Source organism: Lycorma delicatula, chromosome 1 (assembly GCF_047948215.1).
Source record: "Lycorma delicatula isolate Av1 chromosome 1, ASM4794821v1, whole genome shotgun sequence".
Taxonomy (NCBI): Eukaryota; Metazoa; Arthropoda; class Insecta; order Hemiptera; family Fulgoridae; genus Lycorma; species Lycorma delicatula.
Window position 1 is genome coordinate 218251686 of NC_134455.1, and position 24199 is coordinate 218275884.

At 32.3% G+C, this 24199-nt stretch overlaps 1 protein-coding gene across 4 annotated transcripts in view; it reads left to right on the top strand.

Annotated features, from left to right (window-relative positions):
* Window positions 1-8816, top strand: part of snu (ABC-type transporter snustorr) — a 438101-nt gene extending 429285 nt beyond the window's left edge. For all 4 annotated transcript variants that reach the window (XM_075372561.1, XM_075372570.1, XM_075372579.1 and 1 more), the window contains one exon: window positions 592-8816. In XM_075372561.1, coding sequence (XP_075228676.1) covers window positions 592-806 — 215 coding nt within the window. In that variant the 3' untranslated portion in view covers window positions 807-8816. The remainder of the gene's footprint in view (window positions 1-591) is intronic.
* The last annotated feature ends 15383 nt before the right edge of the window (window positions 8817-24199 follow it).

Below are 24199 nucleotides of genomic sequence, written 5' to 3' on the forward strand. Positions count from 1 at the left end.
AAATTATTTACAAGCGTTGTTTCTGCTGTATTATATATGTATTTTAATGTGTCTATAGAACAATGAGTGACCATTCAAATAAATTTGATTGTAGGTAAAATTGAAAATCTCATTTAACCATAAATGTAAAGAACACATACTAGAAATGTAAAGAAACACATAGAACTCATTCTGCACACATCAGATCAGCCTTTGTGAATTCATCATTGAAACTGCGCACGTATATTAACTACAAAATGAGAATTGTACACAAAGTTTAAAAACTTGATGTGCTTAAACAGTATTAAATTTACAAACATGTTAATTTTGATAAAAACAATACAAAAAATGAACAAGCACATTAACAATAGCACCACCAGCAAGACTGTTGATTAAGAAATTAGATTGTAGTTCTGAATAAAATAATACTTCCATTTCTTAAAAATGAGTCATATTTTAAACATTTTTTTTTTTATGTTTTTGAATTATTATTTTTCTTGGCTGGACAGTCATTAAAGATTAAAAAAATACTTATTTACAACCATCTTATTTAGATTAAAGATACTCATTTATTGGACAATAATTAATGATTTGTTTTTTCTTTTCAACTAGGTGTCATTTGGCCTGTTGAAGGTATGCCAGTTATCCTTCGATATATAAGCGCTTGCTTACCCCTTACAATGGCTACAACATCTCTGCGATCAATGCTTACACGAGGATGGTATATAACAGAACCAGATGTTTATTTAGGATTCATATCAACAGTGATTTGGATTGTATTATTCCTTTCAATAAGTATGATTGTGCTAAAGTTTAAGAGAGGTTAATTCATTAAATGAAAACTCAAGTGCCAAAAACATTTGTGACACCTGATTCAGGGTCAAGAGATGACTGAATGTCTTAATTCACTCGGACGATTATTGCCTTGTACAAGACTCTCCATTATGTGTATTTATATATAATATCCCTCAATTAGTATCCATCATACAGTTCATGTTCTATCAGATTGCAATTGTTGTTTATCAGAAAAAGAAATAGACACAATAATTACTATGAAACCAAAGAAATCCAAGGATCCCTGCAACTTTTATACTTTCTGCAAACAGGATATATTCAAACAAATACATTATTTGTATTTCCTTTTAAAAACAGTAAAAATAATTGTAATAAAACAAGAATTTTTATAATTACGTTTTTTCTAAAATAGTTGTATTTTATGAATACAAAGATTACTTTAAAACTTCATTAATATGTATTATTAAAAGTGAAAAATTTTTGTTGTAGATTATTTTATTACTGTAAAAAAAAGAAATAGAAAAAATTATATATTTATTTAAAATCAACTATATATATAACAAACAGAAATACTTGAAGATATTATTTAACTTATTGTATTTATGAAATAATCAAATGCTGAATATAAAAATAATATTTATTAGCATTCTACTGTTAAATGTACAATTCTACACATAACAATAGGACCAAAATTAAAACAACTATGTCTGAAATATGTTACAGTATTTTTCATTTAATACAGGCATGATATTTTACGTAATTATATTGAAGTAATTCCTGTCATTTTCTTTTATTTAATAAATAAATGCAGATAATGATTTAAAATTTATTACTAATGAATTAAATTGAGAAATTAAATAATGTATTTACTAAAGAAGAATTTACTAGTATTTTTATTATTTGTTTTTTAAATTTCTCAGTCAATATTTTCTAATATCATTGGTTTATAACTTCAACTAATTGTTGAAATTTTTTATTGAAAAGAACTTCCAAAATTATTTTCTTTGCAAGCAAATGTATTTACTATTAATACATATTTAAAAGGTTACTTTTCTCTTATTTTAAAATTATATGATGAAGGTACCAACTGCTTGTAAAGCTGTTGATTTAAAAAGGATAAATAAGTTACGTGCTTTAATTTTTTATGTAAAAAAAGTGAAGCAAATAGACTTTACAGTATTTTCAGAACTATCTGCCATAAATTAAAAAAAATTGTGTTTAATTTAAGTTTTTTTTGTTTATCATAGAAAACTAGTTTTCCATCTGGGTAGAGACAGTGTCTGTAATACATCATTTTAGAATAAAAAGGGATTCATTAATACAGTACTTACAGTTTTTCTTAAGGCTGTGATCCGTGTAAAACACCTGAAATTAAGAGACACCAACCAAAGAAACGTTTTCTGAGTGCTAAGATTTATACAATGCAGGCAAGCCCTGTTGTTGAATAGATGGTGTAAATTATAGGGTTGAATATCATATGTGTTTGGTAGGCTTGGCATGCTGATATTTTTAAGCATTTTTGGCTTAAAGCAGCAGGAACTGACTTTACTGTTGACATGTTTCAACGTAAGCCCAACATTAAATCCAGTTATTGAGAAAGATATGTGTATAATTTTCAGGTTGACATATAACTCGTAACAAATCACATGTAACCATTATGATTATCAAAATATGATATACGTAAAATAGATTCTTCATATAGAAAGTAATTTGATAACACTGTTTTTTATAGCAGATAAAACTTCTTAGACAATTAGTTCTTTTCTACTCAATAAAAAAGATATATCAGCCCAATTTTTAATAACACGATTAAATGAAGTTAAAGCAAATTTTTATATGAACATCTGATATCGGTAAGAAACACTAGACATATACTACTAGCAAGATACAAAATATTGCTATATATTACAGACATTAATATAATATAAGATTATTTAAAAAGTATTGAGACTTTGGAGGCCAAATTGAGAATACATCTATTGTTATTTTCCAGTAACAATATGAGACCACATATGTACCATTTTTTTCAATGACCTTCTGCCAATTTTCCGGCAATACCATAATCCCATTGTTTTTTGTTTCTGGTCAAAAAATTGTGACATATGGATTTCACAGACCTCTTTTGAAACTAACTTAACACCATTCATAGAGTTCTGCAGGGACTGAAACAAATGATAGCCTTATAATGCTATTATTATTATTATTATTAAAAACTCCCAGTCAATTTCTGACAGGTCATTAAAGATGTATGCAGTCCGGCGATATCATCAAAGTATACAATAATACCCTTTCTGTTGACTAATTCAGGCAGTTTCTTTTGAATTGCTACATGCATTTGCACTAATCATTGACAGTACAGGTCTGAGTCTGTTATTCTGCATGGTGGCAGAAGCTTGTGCTGCACGATACCCTTTCAATCCGACCAAACACACAGCATAACCTTCCTAGGTGTCAGTGTGGGCTTTGCCATAGACTGTGCAGCTTCTCCTCACTTTGACCATGATCTTTTTAGCATATTATTGTTGTAGGTTATCCACTTTTCATCACTCATAATCAGCCGCTTCAGAAATGGTTGGATTTCATTATGTTTCAGTAGAGATTCACAAATAGATTGAGTCAAATCATGTGGCACCCAAACATCGTCGAGCTTCTTTTTCTAGCCAGCACTCTCCAAATAGTTTAACACTATTTGGTGATGGATGTTTAGGTCATTGGCATCATGACTGCTTGTGTGCCAGTCTTCCTCGACTTTTACCAGATTACGCTATTGCTATCTCGTGCACAAAAGCTCAGTGCTTTTTAGACTACCTATTATAAAAATAATAAATTTTTAATACTTCATTTTCATTTCTGAGAGTTTTATTTGTTCTGAAAAGTTTCATTTGACAAGAACTGAAATTAAGTTTCCACACAAATGGAAAAATTTAATTAAAAAAAGTAATGATGTATATAACACAAAAGGTCTGTAAAAATAAATAGTATCCTGTTCTTTATCCCTACTCAGGTGGATTTGAGATAAATATTGGATAATGTAAGCCAGTGGTTAATAATTTTATTTAATACACTTAAAAATTTAATTTAAAAAAAATATACTCATTCTGACACAATTTTAAATTACTGTAGTTGTATTCCTTTTTTATTCTGTATTTACTTACAGTTTTAGTTACTGTCAGATAATCTTGAGTTAATGGCCACGTACTGGTTGTGTTAATACTTATTCAATTTTACATAATTATTTGGGTTTAATGCAATTTTTTTTTTAATATAACTATATGAAATTGATTACATGTACTTTTACATAAACAAATCGTGGTTGAACTAATAAAACAACTATCAGAATTATTTATTCCCCTGTTCAAAATAACTGCTAGTCTTTTTTTGTTAATGTTCTTTTTATGTAGTTATTTTGTGTTTACTATATATGTACAATTGTTTAATCAGTCTTTTCTTTTTATTTTAACATTTTAATATTTCTGTTTTTAAATGTACATAAATAACCTCTGAAATTTTATTCTTGTTTTCATAATTAGTTGAGAAAACTAAGTTGCTTAGTTAAACTTAGTTTTCTTCATTTCTTTGGTGAGTTAAATTCATTTCTTTGCTAAGTTAAACTTAGCTGAGAAACATTAAAAAAAAATAAACTCATTTATAATGTTACAGAACGTATAGCAGCAAGGTCTGTAAATACCGTATTCCTTTTTACTGGTATAGAAAATATATATATATGTTTCCGCGCACGCGCGCGTGTGTGTGTGTGTTTTTATTATTAATACTTAGCTATAATTAAGTTCTCTCTGGTAATTATTGTTCTCCATTTTACCTTTTCATAGTTTTTTTTTTTTATTATAAATGTAGAATAATTAACCTGCACAGATTTTATTGTAAATAAACATTAATATATAAAATTGTGCATATTATATTATTACTGCTGTTATTACAATTTGTAACTTCTTTCTTGTTAATTAATTCTTGAAAATAACATAAACTATGATTATATTTCTAATTTTTATATTAATTTTTTAATATTATTTATTAATTTATTCTTATTGAATAAAGTATTTTATTATGGATAATGTTTTTTTCTTTACATTCTTATAAAATTTCACACATCTAGGAAAGGGCCCTTAGGTTAATCATTAATAGGATTTGTAAATATGTATAAATTACTTTTACTTCTAAATAAAGTAAAAGAATACAAATATTAATTGATATGCTGTAGCTAGATTTATTATTACATTTTAATTAATTCCTTACTAATTCTGTAATTTTAGTTTTATAACTATATTTAAACACATGTATTCTTTTTAGCATACTTGTAATTTTTTTTAAATGATTTTAAATAAAGTAGATAAGCTGTTTTGTACCTGCAGATCGTAATTTTGTATGGTATCATTACACTTAGAGGGGAAATTATTTTAAAAAGGAGTATTCTTTAGTAGACGATCAATAGATTCATATTTTTCTTAAAATAGAATCTGTTGCAATTTTTATTCTTAAAAGAATTTCTAGTAAAGTCAATTGATTTTCCATTTATTCCTACATAGATTTAATAGTATAAACACTGATTTTTTTTTTTCACTTAGAAAATATCAGGGTAATTAAAGGCTGGGCAGTTGCAAATTGTTATTATTATTATTATTATTATTATTATTATTATTATTATTATTATTACTTACAGATTTTTGTATGTTTAAATGGGATATTTATAGAGATATTAAATTAATGATGATTATAATTTTCTTTAAGCAAGAAATCATATTTATTAATACATTAGTACGAGGATTAAATTTGACTTAATAAGAGAGATGTATTAGCCTATATGTTTTTCTTCTTTTTTATTTTCGATGTTTATTCATGTTATCTTTATATATGTTTAATTTTATTTAATTTTCTATTATTATTCAATATTTATAAAACATATTCATCTTAATTACCATAGTAAGTTGATTTGTAGGTTTTTTATATATGCGAATGTGTGTGACACCAAATTTTCATTACTTTTGTGAATTATTAGAAAGTAATAAAATATTATTTTAATTATTTTTTACCTACTTTACTAACAGCATTATTCAGTCTCAGAATTTTGTTTTTCAGTTTTTTGTTTTATATACATTTTACTAATTCATAGTTACCAATATGATCACTTCTAATATTTTCACAGGTTAACTTGGTTTTTATCCAGAAAAGTTTGTTTTATAAAAACACTTTATTAACTTTAGCATAATTAATGTAAGATAATGAGAGAAAATTTTATTTTTGAAATAGCTGAAATTCATCTCAGAAAAATACACAACAATCTTTATATTATAGAAAATTCTTTTGTATGCCATGAATCATTTATTTTCCAAAAATTGTTTAATTATCAGTGTTTTATTCACTTTACTTTATGAATCCCCTTCTGAATAATGCTGTATCTACTTGATCACAAAAATCTACAGCATTAGTTAAGAATTTTATCACTCTTTCCTTACAGTATCGTCAATTTTGTAATTAGTTTATTTTCACCTAGTTACTCATAGTTTCTTAAAAAATAAAAATATATAAATATTCATTAATACTGTATTTTTGTAAAAGAATAATTTCATGTTAACTGATGTATGTTTTTTCACTGACTAAATTTTAATGGATATAAATGTTTTTGTGTCAGACCAAAATGATAATTTTGGGTTAAAATAGTTTAAATACAATAATTTACATTTAAATATTTTATAAGTGTCTTGATAATGTGCCATTTATATCTGTTAACAATTCTGTGTTTTACTAATAATTCTGTGATTTATTACTTTCTAATATATGTAAAACTGTGATCACTGTTTTTATGCACTATTATATGACAGTAAACCATTTTTTTATAGAAAGGTTTTAAATATCGAGTGAAAATGTCTTTACTCACTTTTATTTTAAGTACTATATTTTCAAAATGGAAACAACTATTAGGTGGGCTGTAACCACATAATATACTTCAATGACTATATTTATAATAGCTAAATATTAATCTTTTTCATTTTTAAAAAAAGATTCTTCAATTGTTCAGCTATCTATCAATCAAATATTGGTTGTCAGGTATCTACCCAATGAAAGAAGTTTTTTGCAATCAATGAAAGAAGATCATTGAGTAACATACAGAAGGTATAAATAAATTCACAAGAGATGTAACATGATGAAACTATAATTGATGCCTTGAATGTTTTGTACATAAGATAAAAATAATGTATAGCTTTTCTTACTATATATAAAATAATGATATCAAAAATAAATGTTATAGTGACTTATTGAATTGTTAAAAAGATAATTTTGATAATACTATCATTGTTTGCAGTTATTTTTCTACCGCTGTATTACTACATTTCAATTACACAACTGGAACTTAATGTTTCATAATGAGGATCATTATGAAACAGGTGTTCAACCAATCAAAAGCTGCCTACTCTTCAACCACTGCCCATTCAGAAGTGGATGTTGTTTAATGTATCAGTGATTTTTTTTTACTTTGATTTTAATCCGATTTAGTAGTTCAGCAAGTAGGAAGGATAAACAGTGTCCTATTTAATTTGGAAGTACACCAATAGGTAACTAATTTTCTATATTACACTGTTTATCCTTTTGTTAATTATTTTGGGTTCTGAAGAAAAAATATCTTTTACACTGATCAATATTAAGAAAAGACAGAATTTTTAACTAACCTGTTGCCACAGAAATGTATTATTTTAATATAATATACGTTTTGAAAATTCAAAAAAAAATATTCTATAAACAATGTATTCTATCATTGATTTAAATCAATAATCCCAGTATTTTCTCAGCCATATAAAAAATACAGTATAATGGCCATTAATGCATTCTTGCAAAGTTTATGACACTCGCAAAGACTCATGTTGTAACTTACTTTGCATTTGTGCACTAATGGCTATCATTATAGGCTCATTGCATGAATATTTAAGAATGTCCATGAGTTTTTTTTTAAGCAGTATACTTTTTTCTTTTTTTTTCATCTCTTTACAGATATGTCAATAAACATCCTTCAAGAGAAATTATATTACTCTAAAAATAAAAAATAGATTACAATATTCTTTTCTAGTTAAAAATAAAATTGTTAAAATTATATAAACTAAATATTAGGAATTGAATTTATATAATTTTTTATCATAATTAAATTTCACAATTTAATTATTTAATAAAATAAAATATCTGTGTTCAGTTTAAAAACTTTTGTAGTCCAAGAAGTGCTATAAATGTTTTCAGTGTTACCGTAGCCAAATTACTTAAATCATTTGTCATATTCAGATTGTAGATTGTAAATTCTTTGGTGAATGTATTACCGCAAGTGACATTTAATGTCCATAATTCCTTAATAAGTAACTTCATTTTTTCAGTATACAGAGCTGTTCAATTCTTATGGAAAGATGTCAATTAAAAATTTAAATGAGATATCCATTTGTTATAACCAATATTTGTTTATTGTTAATTTCACATGACATCTTATGTAAAAACATAAGTAAATCTATTACATCTTATAAATATAATTCTTGAATTACACTCTTCATTACAGGGTTAAATTAAATGAACTTTTTTTTTAATAATAGATTTTTTCTTAACTTTATATATTTATTGCAATGAGAACATTGAAATGTTTGCTTTGTTTATATGGTCTTCACTAAAATATTGTGTCATAACTAAAATAAAATATAGTCTTGTAATCCTTCCGATACTGAAGTTCAAATTAAATGAATAAAACACTTGATTAAATGAAAATTGTTAAAAAATGTATATATTCTTTATTTTACAACCTTTAATATTTTATTTAAAACATTGAGAATTTAAAATTTATATCTGTGGGTCTACAATTTCGTTTTAAATAACGTGTGTGTGTGTGTGTGTGTGTGTATGTGTGTATTTTACATGTATAAAATATATAACGTGATTTTTTTTTCTGGAAATTTGCTCATACATTAAGTATTTAAGGTAAGAATAATGTTTTTTTTTTAGGTAGTAAATGGATTATTATTTTGTTATTAAATATTATTTCAGTAAATGTTTATTTACACACAAGTATGTAAACAGTACGTATTATTACACTGTAACAGTAATTTAAAGTATATAGATATTAAGGTAACGTATGCTGTTGTAAAATGAACATGTACTGATGTAATATACTTATTATACCATTTATTATTGTAAGTATTACGGCGTAAATGAATTATTTAAATATATTAATATTCTTTATAAAAAAAAGTTTTAATGTTTTTTAATTGTTTATTACCACAGTATATCATATTAATTTAAGACAGGAAAAATTGTGTGAGTTTAAAATCACATAATGTTTGAATGAAATACATTCATTATTTGCAATTATTGCACAATGAGCTATCCCCCGACGGGGAGTCTTATTCTTTAAGACTTTGGGGGTTGGCGTCCCCACAGGCCTAGCCTCTGCAGCTATTCTTCCCACTATACAGTAAGCTGCAGAACACTTTACATCATACACATATACTACACCAAGAACACTACATAAATTACAACATACACACTTACACAATTACACAACAACATCCTACACTGATATTTCTTACATTAACACTCGGTGGTGTTGCGACATCTTACGAAACGCAACCGTAACCCAAGGTGGGAACAAATCGTGCCGATGGGTGAATGGCTCTACGTAGTGAGTCTCGAACGATGTCCTCTGGGCACCAGGGCAAACCCAGTTGTACTTAGCTCTAGCTCCAGTACGCGTGCGCTCTGCTGGAGTGGTCCATTTTTCGCCGGTACTCGTGGAACCAAAATTTCTGTTCCTATATTAAATTCCAACATGGTTGGTGGTCCATCTGAAAAAACCACCAAATTAAGTCTTGTGAAGAGACCTCAATCAGCTTTGTCTGACGAGGATAAAAGTCCTATGGAAGAGAACTACAAATCTTTAGACTTGAACACTAAAAATATTCGATTCGTTGTTCTCCGAAATAGTCAGGAAGGTGGCTCCCTCCAAAAGGTTTCACCTTTCCTAATAAATAAAACTGTAACAGGTGCAAGTGGCTCCCCGAAGAACATCAGGAAATTACGCGACGGATCGATTCTGGTTGAAACATTCAACGACGAACAGAGTCGATCAATCTTATGTCTCCGTAATATGGGTGGTATAAATATAAGTGCTGAAAGCCACAAAACTTTAAATACGAGCCGGGGTGTAATTTTTTGTCGAGACCTTTTAGATATACATATCAATGAAATAGTTGACGAGCTTTGCCACCAAGATGTTGTTGAAGTGAAACGTATAATGAAACGGCAGAACGGAACAGAAGAACCGATACCGTCTCTTATATTAACATTTAATCTCCCTGTTCCACCAGAAAAGATTAAAGTGGGTTACCTCTCGGTTCGGGTACGACCATTCATACCCAACCCACGGCGATGTTTCAGATGCCAAGGTTTTGGTCACACTACAACATCTTGTACAAAAACTGAGATCTGTGCTCGATGTGCTAAAGAAGGTCACAATGACACTAACTGCGAAGAAAGTGAAAAATGTGCAAACTGCAGTGGTCTACATACAGCTCGCTCCCGAGATTGCCCAACTTTTAAAGAAGAAAAGGCAATTCTCAAAATCTGTACGGAGCAAAAGCTATCTTTTCCGGCCGCACGAAGAGAATACAAAAAGTTAAATAATTCACGGAACCTGGTTAAACCAGATGTATCTTTTGCCACCGCAACATCTAAACAAATTCCTACAAATGTTAATAATCAGCAGTGCGGATCCTGCAATAAGCTTAAAAAACTTGTTCAGATGCTTTCTGACCAAGTAGCTTCACTTACAGCCACTATCTCAGAGCTGACAAAGATGAAGAAAACGTCTTTCGTCGCAGTTAGTGAGTCCAACAGTGTGATACACACGAAAGTTCCTGCTCCCAAAGTCGTACCGGCACGAGTAGCAACTATCACAGCTGGCAGTAAGCCACCTAATAAGCTCCCCGTAAAGGGAACCCACATAACCACCACCTCTGGGATGTTAACTGCAGCATCCCATTCAAATAAATCTCCTCCACCATCACCTCATTTACTGGAGAATATGGTTGAAAAACCACCCGACCCTAGGACATCGGAGTTCTTTAAAATAAAAAATACAAAAAAGAAAATCCGAATCACGTACAACTAATTTTTATATAATTTCCGAAATTTAATTTTTTTATTTTTTTTTTACACTTATGAACATTATTCAGTGGAATGTTAGAGGTATTCGGTCCCGCATTGAAGATATTAGAGTGCTAGCGCACACACATGATCCACTAATCATGTGTTTCCAAGAGACTCACCTTCTACAACATGACCCAATTACACTCAGAGGATACTTCAGTGAGAGATAAGACTGCCTAGTAGACAGTAGGGAGAGTGGTGGAGTAGCGATTTTCATGAAGAATGGGGTGTCAGCTACAAGAATTCAACTAACCACTGTCATTCCTGCTATTGCAGTAAAGGTCTCTATTCCCTTCAAACTGCAGATCTGCAATCTGTATCTCTCACCGAACACTGAGTTCAGTGCTTTAGATATCTCAAATCTCCTCACGCAAATACCATCTCCATCGTTAATAGTAGGAGACTTCAATGCCCATCATATTTCCTGTGGCTCAACCTTCTGCTCTACTCGAGGAAATATGATAAACAGATTGAGACAAGACTTTGACCTTTGCCTACTGAATAATGGATCACACACATTCATGTCCTTATCAACTGGTACTGTATGTAACCTTGATCTCTCCATATGCTCACTGAATGTGCTCCCTCATTTTAATTGGTCTGTTTGTGATGACTTTCACGGTAGTGATCATAGACCAATTATTATTGGTTTCAGTGTAGACTGCGAGATTAAAAGAAGGCCACGGAGATGGATTGTTGAAAAGGCAGATTGGAACGGATACCATAAAGCATTCCAATCTCAGTATGACGATGGAGCGAACATCCTCGACCAATATTCTTCTTTTACGTCCATGATACTTAAGAATGCCAACAGATATATCCCACAAACATCGGGTAATCCTAGACGTCCTTTCGTTCCATGGTGGAACGATGACTGCAAATATGCTATTAAGAATCGACGGCAGGCACTACGAAAATGTAATCGTAGGCCTACAACAGAACATCTAAATTTATACCGCAGGGCTAGACCGGTGTGCCCTCGAGTATTCTTGGACGCTAAGAGGAATTCATGGACGAAATACGTGAGCACTATCTCACGCACTACTCCCACGTCTACTGTATGGAAGAAAATTCGTGCAATTTTCGGATCACCGAAACAATCTATTCTCGGTCTTATTGATGAAGGAGAACTCCTTTCATCATCCTCGGAAGTGGCAAATAGTCTAGCAAAATCTTTCCGCTCGGTGTCTCTCACCTCATCATATAATAACGATTTTCAACGTTACAAGATACAAATAGAAGTATTATCGTTAAACATTGGTGATTCGGTTGGTGAATTAAACACTCCATTCGTTTTTAAAGAATTGTTACATGCACTTAAAAACTCACGGGACACTTCCTCTGGACCGGACAACATTCGCCTTTCCATGCTTTCACACCTTCCTAATTCGGCACTACAACAACTTTTGAATATTTTCAACGGTTTATTCTCCGAACAAGTCTTCCCACCCGGCTGGTCAGAAGCATTTATTATACCAGTACTAAAACCTGGTAAAGACCAAACGAACCCCTCAAGCTACCGCCCTATTCCATTAACAAGCGTTTTGTGTAAAATAATGGAGAGAATGGTAAACCGCAGACTTACATGGTACTTGGAGAAACATGGCTTTCTATCTCCAGAACAGTGTGGTTTTCGACAAGGACGATCTTCTATTGACCATTTAGTGTCACTAGAAACAGCCATACAAAACGCTTTCCTAAATCGGCAGCACCTCGTCGCTATCTTCTTCGATATAAGGCGTATGACACAGCCTGGCGACGTGGTATTCTCTCAAAGAATGGGGAATCAAGGGCAATACGCTTGCTTTTATCTGGGGATTCTTAAATCACCGAACGGCTCGTGTTCGTGTGGATGATTCGCTCTCAGATAGCGTCATCTTGGAGAATGGAGTGCCCCAAGGTAGTGTATTAAGTGCCACCTCATTTTCTGTAGCCATAAACGATATTACCAAATGTGTACAGGCTCCTGTCTCATGCTCTCTATTTGCTGGCGACTTTGCTATCTACATTGCAAGCCGTTCAGCACCTACAGCAGAGAGACTACTGCAGAACACTATATTTCACCTTGAAGCTTGGTCCAGGATTACTGGTTTCACATTTTCATCCGAAAAAATAAAATGTGTAGTTTTTTCTTGGCTACGAAACCCTTTTATTCCACAAATTTTTCTGAACGGAGTGACTATTACTATCTCTACTTACGTCAAGTTTTTAGGTTTATTTTTTGATAGCCGTCTTACTTGGGTCAAACATTTAAAAGAATTGAAAACAAAATGTTCCAAACTTCTGGATATGATGCGAGTCCTTACTAACACCAACTGGGGAGCCGATAGATCATGTATGATACGTTTTTACTATTCCTTTGTTCGCTCCCGTTTAGATTATGGTTGTGTCTCTTCAGCTCGTCAATTCGTGCTTAAAATGCTGGATAGTGTACATCATGCTTTCCTTCGGCTTGCCACAGGCGCGTTTAGATCAAGTCCTGTCGCAAGCTTACTTGTAGACTGTGGTGAACCATCACTTTGGGATAGACGAGACCAGCTTTTATTATCTTATTTTGCTCGTCTCAGAGGACAGCCAAATCACCCGGCTCTTGACTCGGTTTTTGGAAATCCTAATCTAGGAAAGTATGATGACCATCCACGTCGTACTGCACCTGTAAGTGTCCGTACCTGGCGTCTGCTGCAGCATATAAACGTTGACACACCGTCATTCTTTCCTATGTATCCTTGCTCATATCCCCCATGGAGAATAAACCTTATAAATTTTAATTTTGACCTGACTACATACAATAAACAATCAACACCATCTATTGTCTTTCAGCAAATGTTTCAGTGTGTTCTCTCCAAGATGAAACCAGACGCGGTTGTATACAATGATGGATCGAAACAAAACGATACAGTTGGGTGTGCATTTGTTATCAATGAAAGTACTTATATGTTTGGTCTACCCGGTATTACGAGTGTGTTTACCGCTGAACTATACGCTATAAATAAGCCTCTAAACATCATTAACCCTAAATATAGAAAAATTCTTTTTTGCAGTGACTCGTGTAGTGCTCTCCAAGCCTTAAAAAACTTTTATTCCAAACATCCTATCGTCATTGAAATTTACAACGCAATCGCTGAGTTGAATAATCGCAACACAGAATTAAGTTTTTGCTGGGGTCCCTAGCCACGTAGGGATTCCAGGTAATGAACATGCAGATTCCGCTGCCAAAGAAGCATGTAACCAGCCTCCTTTCACCACCCGAGTTGCTACTTCTGATTTCATTAACTATGTAAAACAATTATTAAGAGCAAGGTGGCAAGGTGATTGGACGGCTACCGTTGATAATAAGCTCCGTCAGATTAAAGATTCTGTGTTACCATGGGACTCCTCATACAGAAAACCCCGGCGTGAGGAAGTAGTTCTCTGTCGATTGCGGATAGGACACACGAGTACCTGTTTACAAGAGGACAACCACCTCTTTGCGCACGATGCAACTGCCGCGTGACTGTGCGCCACATACTCGTGGACTGCATATGTTATGCGGCATTGCGTCGTAAATTTAAACTACCCAGAAACATCCGTGGTATCTTGTGTAATGATAAAGAGGTTTTAAACCGGATGTTTCTGTTTTTGCGTAGTATGGGGTTAATACAAAAACTTTAATTACTCTAGTCCTATGTATTTCTTTTGTTATCCGAGTAGCGAGCCTTTTACAATCCCTATCGGAATTTTTTTTATATACATATATATATATATATATATATATATATATATATATATATATTCATTTTTTTTAATGTTTTTTTTAAATTCGTCTGTGATATTAGTTGTAAGTTTTATCTCTTTTTTTAGTTTTAAGTTTTATTTAGTTTTAATATGATAGGTTTTAACGTAGTTTTAAGTTACATGTTAGTGTTTTTGTTATCCGAGAATGGGCCTTTTACACCCATTCTGGATTTTGCTTCCTGTGATAGTAGTTTTAAGTTTTAATTACTTTTATTTATTTATTTATTTTCCGGGCGATGATAACGACCAATCGTTTTTCGCCCTAAAAAACAAAAAAAAAAAAAAAAAAAAACCATGAGCTATCTAAGAAAATAACCTTAGTATTTTTCAAACCATGTTTTTGTAAACACTCTCCATGTTAGTACTTCTTTTTTTAGAATATTCTACTAATTTATGTAAGATTGAGTACAATATTTTCTCAGAAATTATACAAAAAGGTATTTGTAGAAATTTTTCAAACTAGATTTTTGAAAGATGCATGCTATTATCTTTGAGCAAATAAAGATATTTAATTAACAGCACTTATGTTAATTTAATTATCATTCACGTCATCCTCTTTGGTAATACCTTATGGTGGTTCCAGAGGCTAAACAGAAAAAGGAAGACTTAAAGATGTATTTTTCTTTTCTGTCTCGTGGATTAAAGTACTGGCCTATTCCAATCTACATGCACCTCCACAGAGGGTAGCTCCAACTAACACTGTAGGGAAATCATATTTCATGTACAGATAAAAATATGATTTTAATGGTAGTGTTCTGTAATTATGTTTTTATATCTGTAACCTTATGTTTTATTATTCTGTAATTATATGTGTTTATTTTAACTGTTATAAATTATTACAGAATGCAAAAAACAGTTTTGAATCTTTTTAAAATTTGCTTACATTATTATTAACAAAAACCAAATAAATGCTCACATGTGCTGTGTGAAGACAAAAAATCTGAAAAACATCTGATGGCATGTGGTAGAACACTATGTCAAAACTATGGAGGAACACTGTGAAAGGTCATCTCGGTTAATCAGTGAACTGGGACAAGAAGCTAACTCTCTTGTTTATGGCCTACACAGTAGCTGTGCATGAAACCAATGGCAATACACTCCCCAAGATGATATTCAGAAGACAGCTGAGGTTATCATGTGATTTGCACTTTGGTTCACTGGCTGGGAAACAGCAACCTTCAATAAAATACATAGCAGAACTGGTTAGTCACCTAACAGAAGTCTATCATGCCCAACAGCATTTGAAGATGACTAGTGACCACACGAAAGTAAGATATGACTTACAGGTAAAACTCATCTGGAGTTCAAGAAGAAGATCGAGTGTGGAAGACAGTTGGAAGATGTTCAAAACTTCAGATCAGTTGGGAAGGACCTTAGACTGTGTCGAACAGAATCAATGCCATAGCTTACAGAATTCAGCTCAATCCAGTTGAATCTGACATCAATCGGGAAGATATTCAGGACAAACAGCTTTAAAGAGAGGGCAGTGTAACTAGCAGAGAAGCTTCCAGAAGAAAAAAGAGAGAGAAAATTAAGAACAAAAAATCTAGAAGAAGCAATAAAAATTGTTTTTATAAAGAATTTATAGAAAAGTTAGGAAGGTGCAGACAATAAAAATCACTAAATTTGAATAAATTAAAAAAGAGTAGGTTGGCTACTGTTACTATCGGTCAAGTCCTAGGCCCAGAAATGTAAATACTGCCGACAGCAAGTTACAGATTCTGTTCAATGTGCAATAAATGCAAGGACAGTGTGGGAGAGCATTCGGAGTAGTATTAGGTAACAAATGAGTGAAGAGTGCATCATGAATACTCCATTTTTGGATAATGGTTAAGTACGAGAAACTGTTTGGTGAGTTCGTTGTGAACATGGGACAAAGTGAAATTTTTCATTTATAAAAGTGTAAGCTAGTTTCTTTTTATAGACATTAAAAGTGGATAATTCTTGCATAAAGTGAATTTTTGATTTTGTGATTGTTATCTTATTGTTATAATCTCTTGTTAATTTGTATTAGTTTCTATTAGTTATTATAGACTTTATATTAAAATTAGAATTGTATTTAATTTTGACTTATTAATAATTATAATTGACCTACTGATCTATTTTGTACATTGTAAGACTAAATAAATTATGTTTGAAAGAATTTTTGCGAGTGCTGCCTCTCAATCTTTGTTGACCCATGAACACACAATGATGCTTTTCCTTAATTGTACTGTTGCAATATTTTCATGAAGGTAAGTTTTCTTCCCAACCTTTTCTGTTCAGTGAAAATGTTTTTATGAAGAAAACAAAAAACTCAGATGCACGCAAGCAACACACACAATTCTATCTATTCTATCACAATTCTATTTATTTATTTGGGATGGTTTTCTATAAGTTTCTGGGGATATTTCATTTTGGAAAATAAGGTTTTTTTTATTACTAAACATATATAATAATTCATGTAATAAGGTAATTCATGTATAAGTTTATTCCAGTTTTATCCTTGAGAGTGTTCACGTTATATGAGTTAGAATACTCTGTTTATTTAAATAAACACATCATTGTCTTTATCACTCATTATCATCATCTGGTGGTGTGCCTGGTGGCAAGTCCTTATGCCATTGCTATCTCCATCCATTTCTTCTCATATCTTCTCCTTCATCCCTTTGTATTTTCCAGTCTTCACTTCATCTATTAACTACATTCTTCTTTTTCCTTGCTTCCTTTCTCCTCCTACTGACTCTTCTGTTACAGTTGTCAAGATTCCATTTCCTCCAATCACATGTCCTAACCAGTTTTCTTTTCTTTTGTTTGCTTCTCACATAAATGCTCTTTCTTCTTTAATCTTGTTCATTACTTCATCCTCTATCCTATTTTCTCCACACCCACATCTTAAAATCTTAAACATTTTCTTTACGCTTTCTCTTTTTTTTTTCTGTTAGAGTTCAAATTTATATCTAAACTCTAAATTCAGATTTTTACTGCATAGTAATTTCATCTTCTTACTAAAGGCTACCTTTGTCATGCCTATAATTCCTTTTACTTCTATTGCACCTACTACTATTGCACTCTTCCAGTCCTTTGTCACCATAGTATCCAAATCTTTATTTCTTTACTTCTTCTTTTTTTCCTTCACTTGCCCTTACCAGTAAATCCTTTTTGTTGCCTATTTTCATTACTTTAATTTTTCCTGTGTTTATTTTCATTCCTTACTCTTTTATTCCTTCCTCTAAGACTTAACAATCTTTGAAGCATGTTTGTGCAATTAGCTAGATTACCACATCATCAGCAAACCTTATGCATCTTATTTTTCATCCTCTATACTTCTGTATTTATTCCTTCTTATCTTTCTTTTAATATATGCCTTATCATATCTTCAATGTAAATGGTGAACAGTATCAGCGAGAGGCAGCATTCTTACCTATCACCTCGTCCTAGACTCACCCATTTATTCTTATTTATTTTCATTCCTGCTGTTTGTCTCATATATACTTTTTTAACAAAACTTCTGTTTTTCCATACTACTTTTTTCTCTTTAAGAATCACCATCATCTTCTCCCATTGACTCTTATCATATGCCTTCTCTAAATCAATGAAACACTCATTCCTCTTCCTCTCTCTAAATATCTCTTTGCAATTAACATTAGTAGCCCATTAGCATCTCTGGTTCCTTTCCCTCTTGTGAAGCTAAACTGTCCCTTTCCTACATTCTCTTTCAATATTCCTACCAACCTCCAGTTTAGGACTCATAATATCTTGTAATATTTTAATAGCATGATCTTTTTTACTTACTGCTCTGTGTTCAATATATTTTCTATACCAGTTTTCTTCAAAACAGGTATCATTACTGTTTTTACAAAGTCTTTAGACCATACTTACGTACTGTATATCCTATTACACAATTTAACTGTTTCTTACACTCCTTTCTCCTTTAAGCATTTATATTTATAAAATTCTGTGGGTATTTCATCTACTCCAGTGAATTTTTTATTTTTCATTTCTTTAATTGCTGTCTGTACTTCACATTTCAATATTGGTGTGCTCGTTTATTCTCTAACTCCTGTTCCTTTTGTATGTTTAGTTACTCAGGTTCTTGTCACACACAGATCCACATATTTCTTTCACCTCTCTCTTCATGTAGCATTTTACCATCCTTAGTCATCAATTTTTCTCATTTTACTACTCCCTTTCCACTTATCCCATGTGTATTATCTGTTCACCTTCCCATACATCATAACATATTACCCTTCCTTTTTAAATCCTCAATTTCACTCCATTCCTTCTTCACTCATCTTTCCTTAGCTTTTTGTGTTTCCTTCCTTAACTCACTATTTAATTTTTAGTACACTGCTCTTTCATTTTCTCATCTTATTCTTATACCACCTTCTTACTTCCATTTTCTTTATCATTTCTGTTGTTACACATGGTTTCTTGACTCAATTTCCCTCATAATATTATACTTCTTCCTGTACTGTTTTTACTGTGGCATTTTTTACTCTCATCCAGGTCTTCTCAGTGTTGTTATTTTCATTTTTGCTTTCTTTAATTGCCTTAACTTCTTTTTCTCCCACTGTTTCTTTATCCAATTTAAAATGTTCTATGTTCCATTTCTTAACTATCTTCACTTTCTCTATTTTGTTTAAAGCCATTCTCAATTTCATCAAAAGTAGAATTTGACCACTATATTGATATCTGTACCTGGTAATCCATTGGCTTTCTTAACAGACTTATTATACTTTCCATCTACTAAGAAATGGTCTATCTGATAGCGACCTTTGTCCCCAGGAAATACCAAAGTACATCTCCTCCTTTTATGGCTTTTGAAGGTATTGGTTATAAATAAATTTTTCTGTCTGCAAAATTCTATTAATCTGTTCCCCCTTCCATTTCTTATCCATAAGCCAAATTTTCCTACCATACTTCCTTCTTCACCTTTTCCAAGCATAGTATTCCAATCTCCTATCAACCTTACAGCAATTTTGTTACATCTTGATACTCTTGTACATCACTTCAGTATCTTCTTCATAATTCGATGTTGGCATATATAATTTTACTAAATTCTATATATATCTATGTATAACATATTTTATAACTAAATCTTTTGGTAACATCCCAATCCATAATGATATAAATCTACATATTTATAAATTCTGCATCTATTTTGTCACTTCATTCCTCATAATTATTGCCATTTCATTTTTCCTTTCTTTCTTCCAGAATAGAATATGGTAACTTCTCCACTCTTCTTTCACCTTGTCCTTTTCTCACCTTACTTAATTCAGTTCTCATGTATCCATTTTATTTATCTTCATCTCCCTCTTGAGATTCTCAACTGTAACAAAGTCTAGACATTCCAAGTTTCTGTACACAATCAGTCTTTTAACTTCTTTAGTAACTTTATTTGTAACACTTCTGGAAACATTAATGATAAATTTTAGACCTGATCTACCCTTCTTTTCTGCAACTATACAATTCATCTCCTTCCAATTAGTCTATATTTGTGGAATATTCTACCATTGTCAGTCATTTTCTATACATGCCTTTTTGGATTTTACTACATGTTTCAAATTCAAAATATTTATTTATTAACATCTTTGATGTCTCATACACTCAATTCTATGATAATTTATTAAATTATACTCACCCAGTATTAATCCATTTAATTTTTTTCCGTTTAGCAAAACATAAGAAATATAACAAAAAAGAGAAACATGGAGTAAAATTAATTTTAACTAAAAAAAAAAATATTTTAAACTTTATAAAAATTATTTTTAAGTGTATTTCTGATTATCAACCCAAAGTTGATGTAACCTTTTTTTTTTTTTTTTCTCAGCTCCCCTGGGCCGGACCGACTTGTTGGTATTACGCCGCCCAGGGGAGTGTCTTTAAACTCAAATAGGCCTCCCCACCTACCGGCTATATACCGGCATGGCAGGTCGGTCTACCGGTTAGCTCTTTTTGAAAGTTCTTTATTAATATTGCCCTTTTGGACACCATGCCAGACCCAGTTCGCCGCGACGCGGCGCCGGGTCCCTTCAGTATTCAGTGTGCTGTTACCCGTGGAGTCCTTGGTGGCTTATCAGTGCCAACACACCGCAGCATGCTGGACCTCACCAGCAAGGCTGTCCACCCAGTCCTATTCTAGCCAACACCTTGTCTTCTCTCATCGGAGTATTTCTGTAGAACAACTTGTCTAACAAAACTAGCAAAATTTTTCCAGTTTGACTCGCTTCTTAGCATGTAGTCTATTGTTGTCTCTGGAGTTATACCTGTGAGTGCCTTACTATGTCTAAGTGTGTCCCACCTATTGCACTCAAAAAAGGTGTGCTCAGCATCATCTATCTCGTTGCAGTAGTTGCAAATTGGCTCTTCTCTCTTGCCTATTTTGTGCAGGTAGTTATTGAAGGAACCATGTCCTGTAAAAAACTGCGATAGATGATGATCAACCTCACCAAATCTTCTCGACAACCATGGCTTGATGTTGGGGATGAGGGTTCTCGTCCATCGACCCACAGCTTCCTGCAACCATCTTTCCTGCCAGATATTATAAACGCCATCCCTGACCTCTTGTTCTGGCTTGCCTTGTGCCCTCTCCACCCTCTTTTTTGCGATTAGGTCTATAGGAGGTGTACCCGATAACACGCACAGGGCAGCATAGGACACTGTCCTGTATGCGGACACAACACCTAGAAGCACACACCTGTGCGTCCTCGCCAGTCTCTCTTTGTTGCGCCTGATGGCGATAGAGCGCCACCAGGCCGGAACGGCATACATAAGCGAAGACACGACGGTGGTCGCCAGTAAACGGCGCTTTGAGGCCCGAGGGGCATTCTGCGATGACATAATGATGTTTAGACTTTTTATCATCCTTTCTGCCTTGTTGCATACATTGACTATGTGCTCGGTGTATCTACCGTTTTTCTGGAGGATAACTCCTAAGTACTTGATGTTATTCGCTTCTTCTATAGCATGACCGTTGATGGAAATATTGAACGGTTCTAGCACTCTTCTACCCGTAAAGGCAATACACCGGCATTTTTCCGTAGACAGTTGCAGACCCCTGGACCTCAACCACTCCTGTATAGTGTCGATGGCCACATACACCCTCTCCCGCACCTCCAAGACCGTCCTTCCCTCTATGAGGACTGCAAGGTCATCTGCATAAACCAGGACCTGGGCGCTGACAGGAAACGCCTTCTGAAGGGGTTCGTCTATTATCACCAGCCACAACAACGGCCCCAGCCCAGAACAGAGCCCTGCGGAACTCCATCGTCCATTTGAAAATGTACTGTTTCCTCCTGTGGTTCCACCAGACATCCTCTGTTGGACAAGTAACATTCAATTTGTGTACGTAGGTATGGGCTGAGGCCCCTAGCGGCAATTGCGTCATTAATGTGACCCCAACCAATAGCCCCGAACGCGTTTTTTATGTGTAGTGACAGCATCAGTGGAATTCTCCTGGTTCGCCAAGTGCCTCTCTTCACCTCGTCGGCCCATCCCGAAATTCGGCAGATGGCCTGCATGGTGGATCGCCCCCACATAAACCCGTACTGGTTAGGACTGATTCCGGCTCCCTCTTCTAGTTCTTTGATGATGCGGCCAGCCAGCATCTTTTCTACTAGCTTCCCCATCATGTTAAGGAGGCTCAGGGGTCTATAGGTTATATCTTCCTCCGAAGAGGTGCCTTTAGGTAGGAATACCACTCTGGCCTCCTCTGGTCTCTTTTCATTACGCATAAATCTTTCGCCTTTTACTAAAGTTGATGTAACCTGTATGCACTTTAATCAACTGTTACCAATTCTAGAAACCACAAGAGATGAAATGTCCTGTGGATAATAAAGAATGCTGCCATTCATCTCAGAAGCCTACATTATTATCAATTGATGTTAGGTAGATAATTGTATAAACTAAAGAAATAATATTGTCCAGAAGCTTTATTAGCAAGCTGACTCAACATCTATTATGAATCTATAATAATTTTGATCAAGAAAATTCTCTCAACAGTCAGTATAACACAAGAAATGGAACAAGGATAGATCTATCCTACTTGGTTTTTAATAAATACAAATGAAGAGAATAAAAAGAAAGTGAAGTAAAATTGCAATAATATTAAAAAAATCTTGAAAACATTGTTCAGTGTTTTTTCTATTAGTGGTATAATATTAGAAAAAAAGATTTGAAAAAAAAATTATAATAATTGCACCTTATCAAAAATGTCTAATGGTTGTAAAATTAATTTAGTTTTTTTGAACGCTAAATATAATTTCTTCCTTACTTGGATTTCAGTAATAGAATTCCAACTTTGGCAATAATGTTTTATTATTATTTTTTACTATAAAGTTCAGCAGTATCTTCTTTATTTTCATTATCCAGAAACATTTTTTGTGATACAACTGTACAGTACATGATGTTTACTTACATGGTTTACTTGCAGTATTTTTATATAAGAAATCTGCTATTTACTTTAGAATGTTAGAAAACAAAAGGTCCAGTTTGGAATAGTTAGCCTTTCTGGTATTAATGGACCTTTAACATTACAATTATTTTTGTTTCCCAACTTAATACCAAATGAACTTACTCGGATTGCATTGTAAATCATGAAAACTAGTTTGATCTATGAATTTATTGATACCCATCTTTATTCATTAACACTGACTGGAGAAATAATACTTTCTACTATTAGTATGTATTTAACAACATACTCTGATATGAATATATAAACAAATGCTTAAAGCAGTAAATTTTTGAATCAAGTCACTTCTTATCTTGCTAATGTGTCTCCTATACTATGAAATTAATAATACTCATTATGCATCAGTAAAAATAAATCTTTTAAAAATCAGTATACCACACTGTTTATTACATTATATTTTAATGATAACTAACTTCATGATTTTTATAAACCTACAAAATATTGCATGAATAAAATAAAAAAAATTATAATTTTCACATCATAGAATTATTTCTTACTGATTTAATTAGATGGAAACACTACATAGTGTTATAAATTAAGTAGGCAGAGTGTTAATAACTTTCTCATTATGAAAGCCAAATAAATATCAAAGTGCCTGAATCAAACGGTCAGAATCACCTACAGTGTACAAGAACCAATTGTTCTGATGTTTTGAAGTAGCAAGAAAGCAAACTTTTTCCCAGCAACCACTGAGCTCTTTTTTTTATAGTTTATTATTTTATGTTTCAGTTGTTCACCATCATAATATATATTTATTTAATATATTTACTTAAAAGAAAATTTCTTAGTAAATAAAATAAAATTGTAATGCAAAGAAGGTTATACTGTTATATTATTTATAAAGAATGAGTTATGTAACTAATATTGAACGATCATAACTCAAATGTCTAAGTGGACTGTAAGGTGTGGTAAATGATCACTGGATGCGTAAACTAGTTCTATCTTATTTACAAAGAATACACAATTAATATGCATTAAACATAAAAACATACTACTAATAACAACACA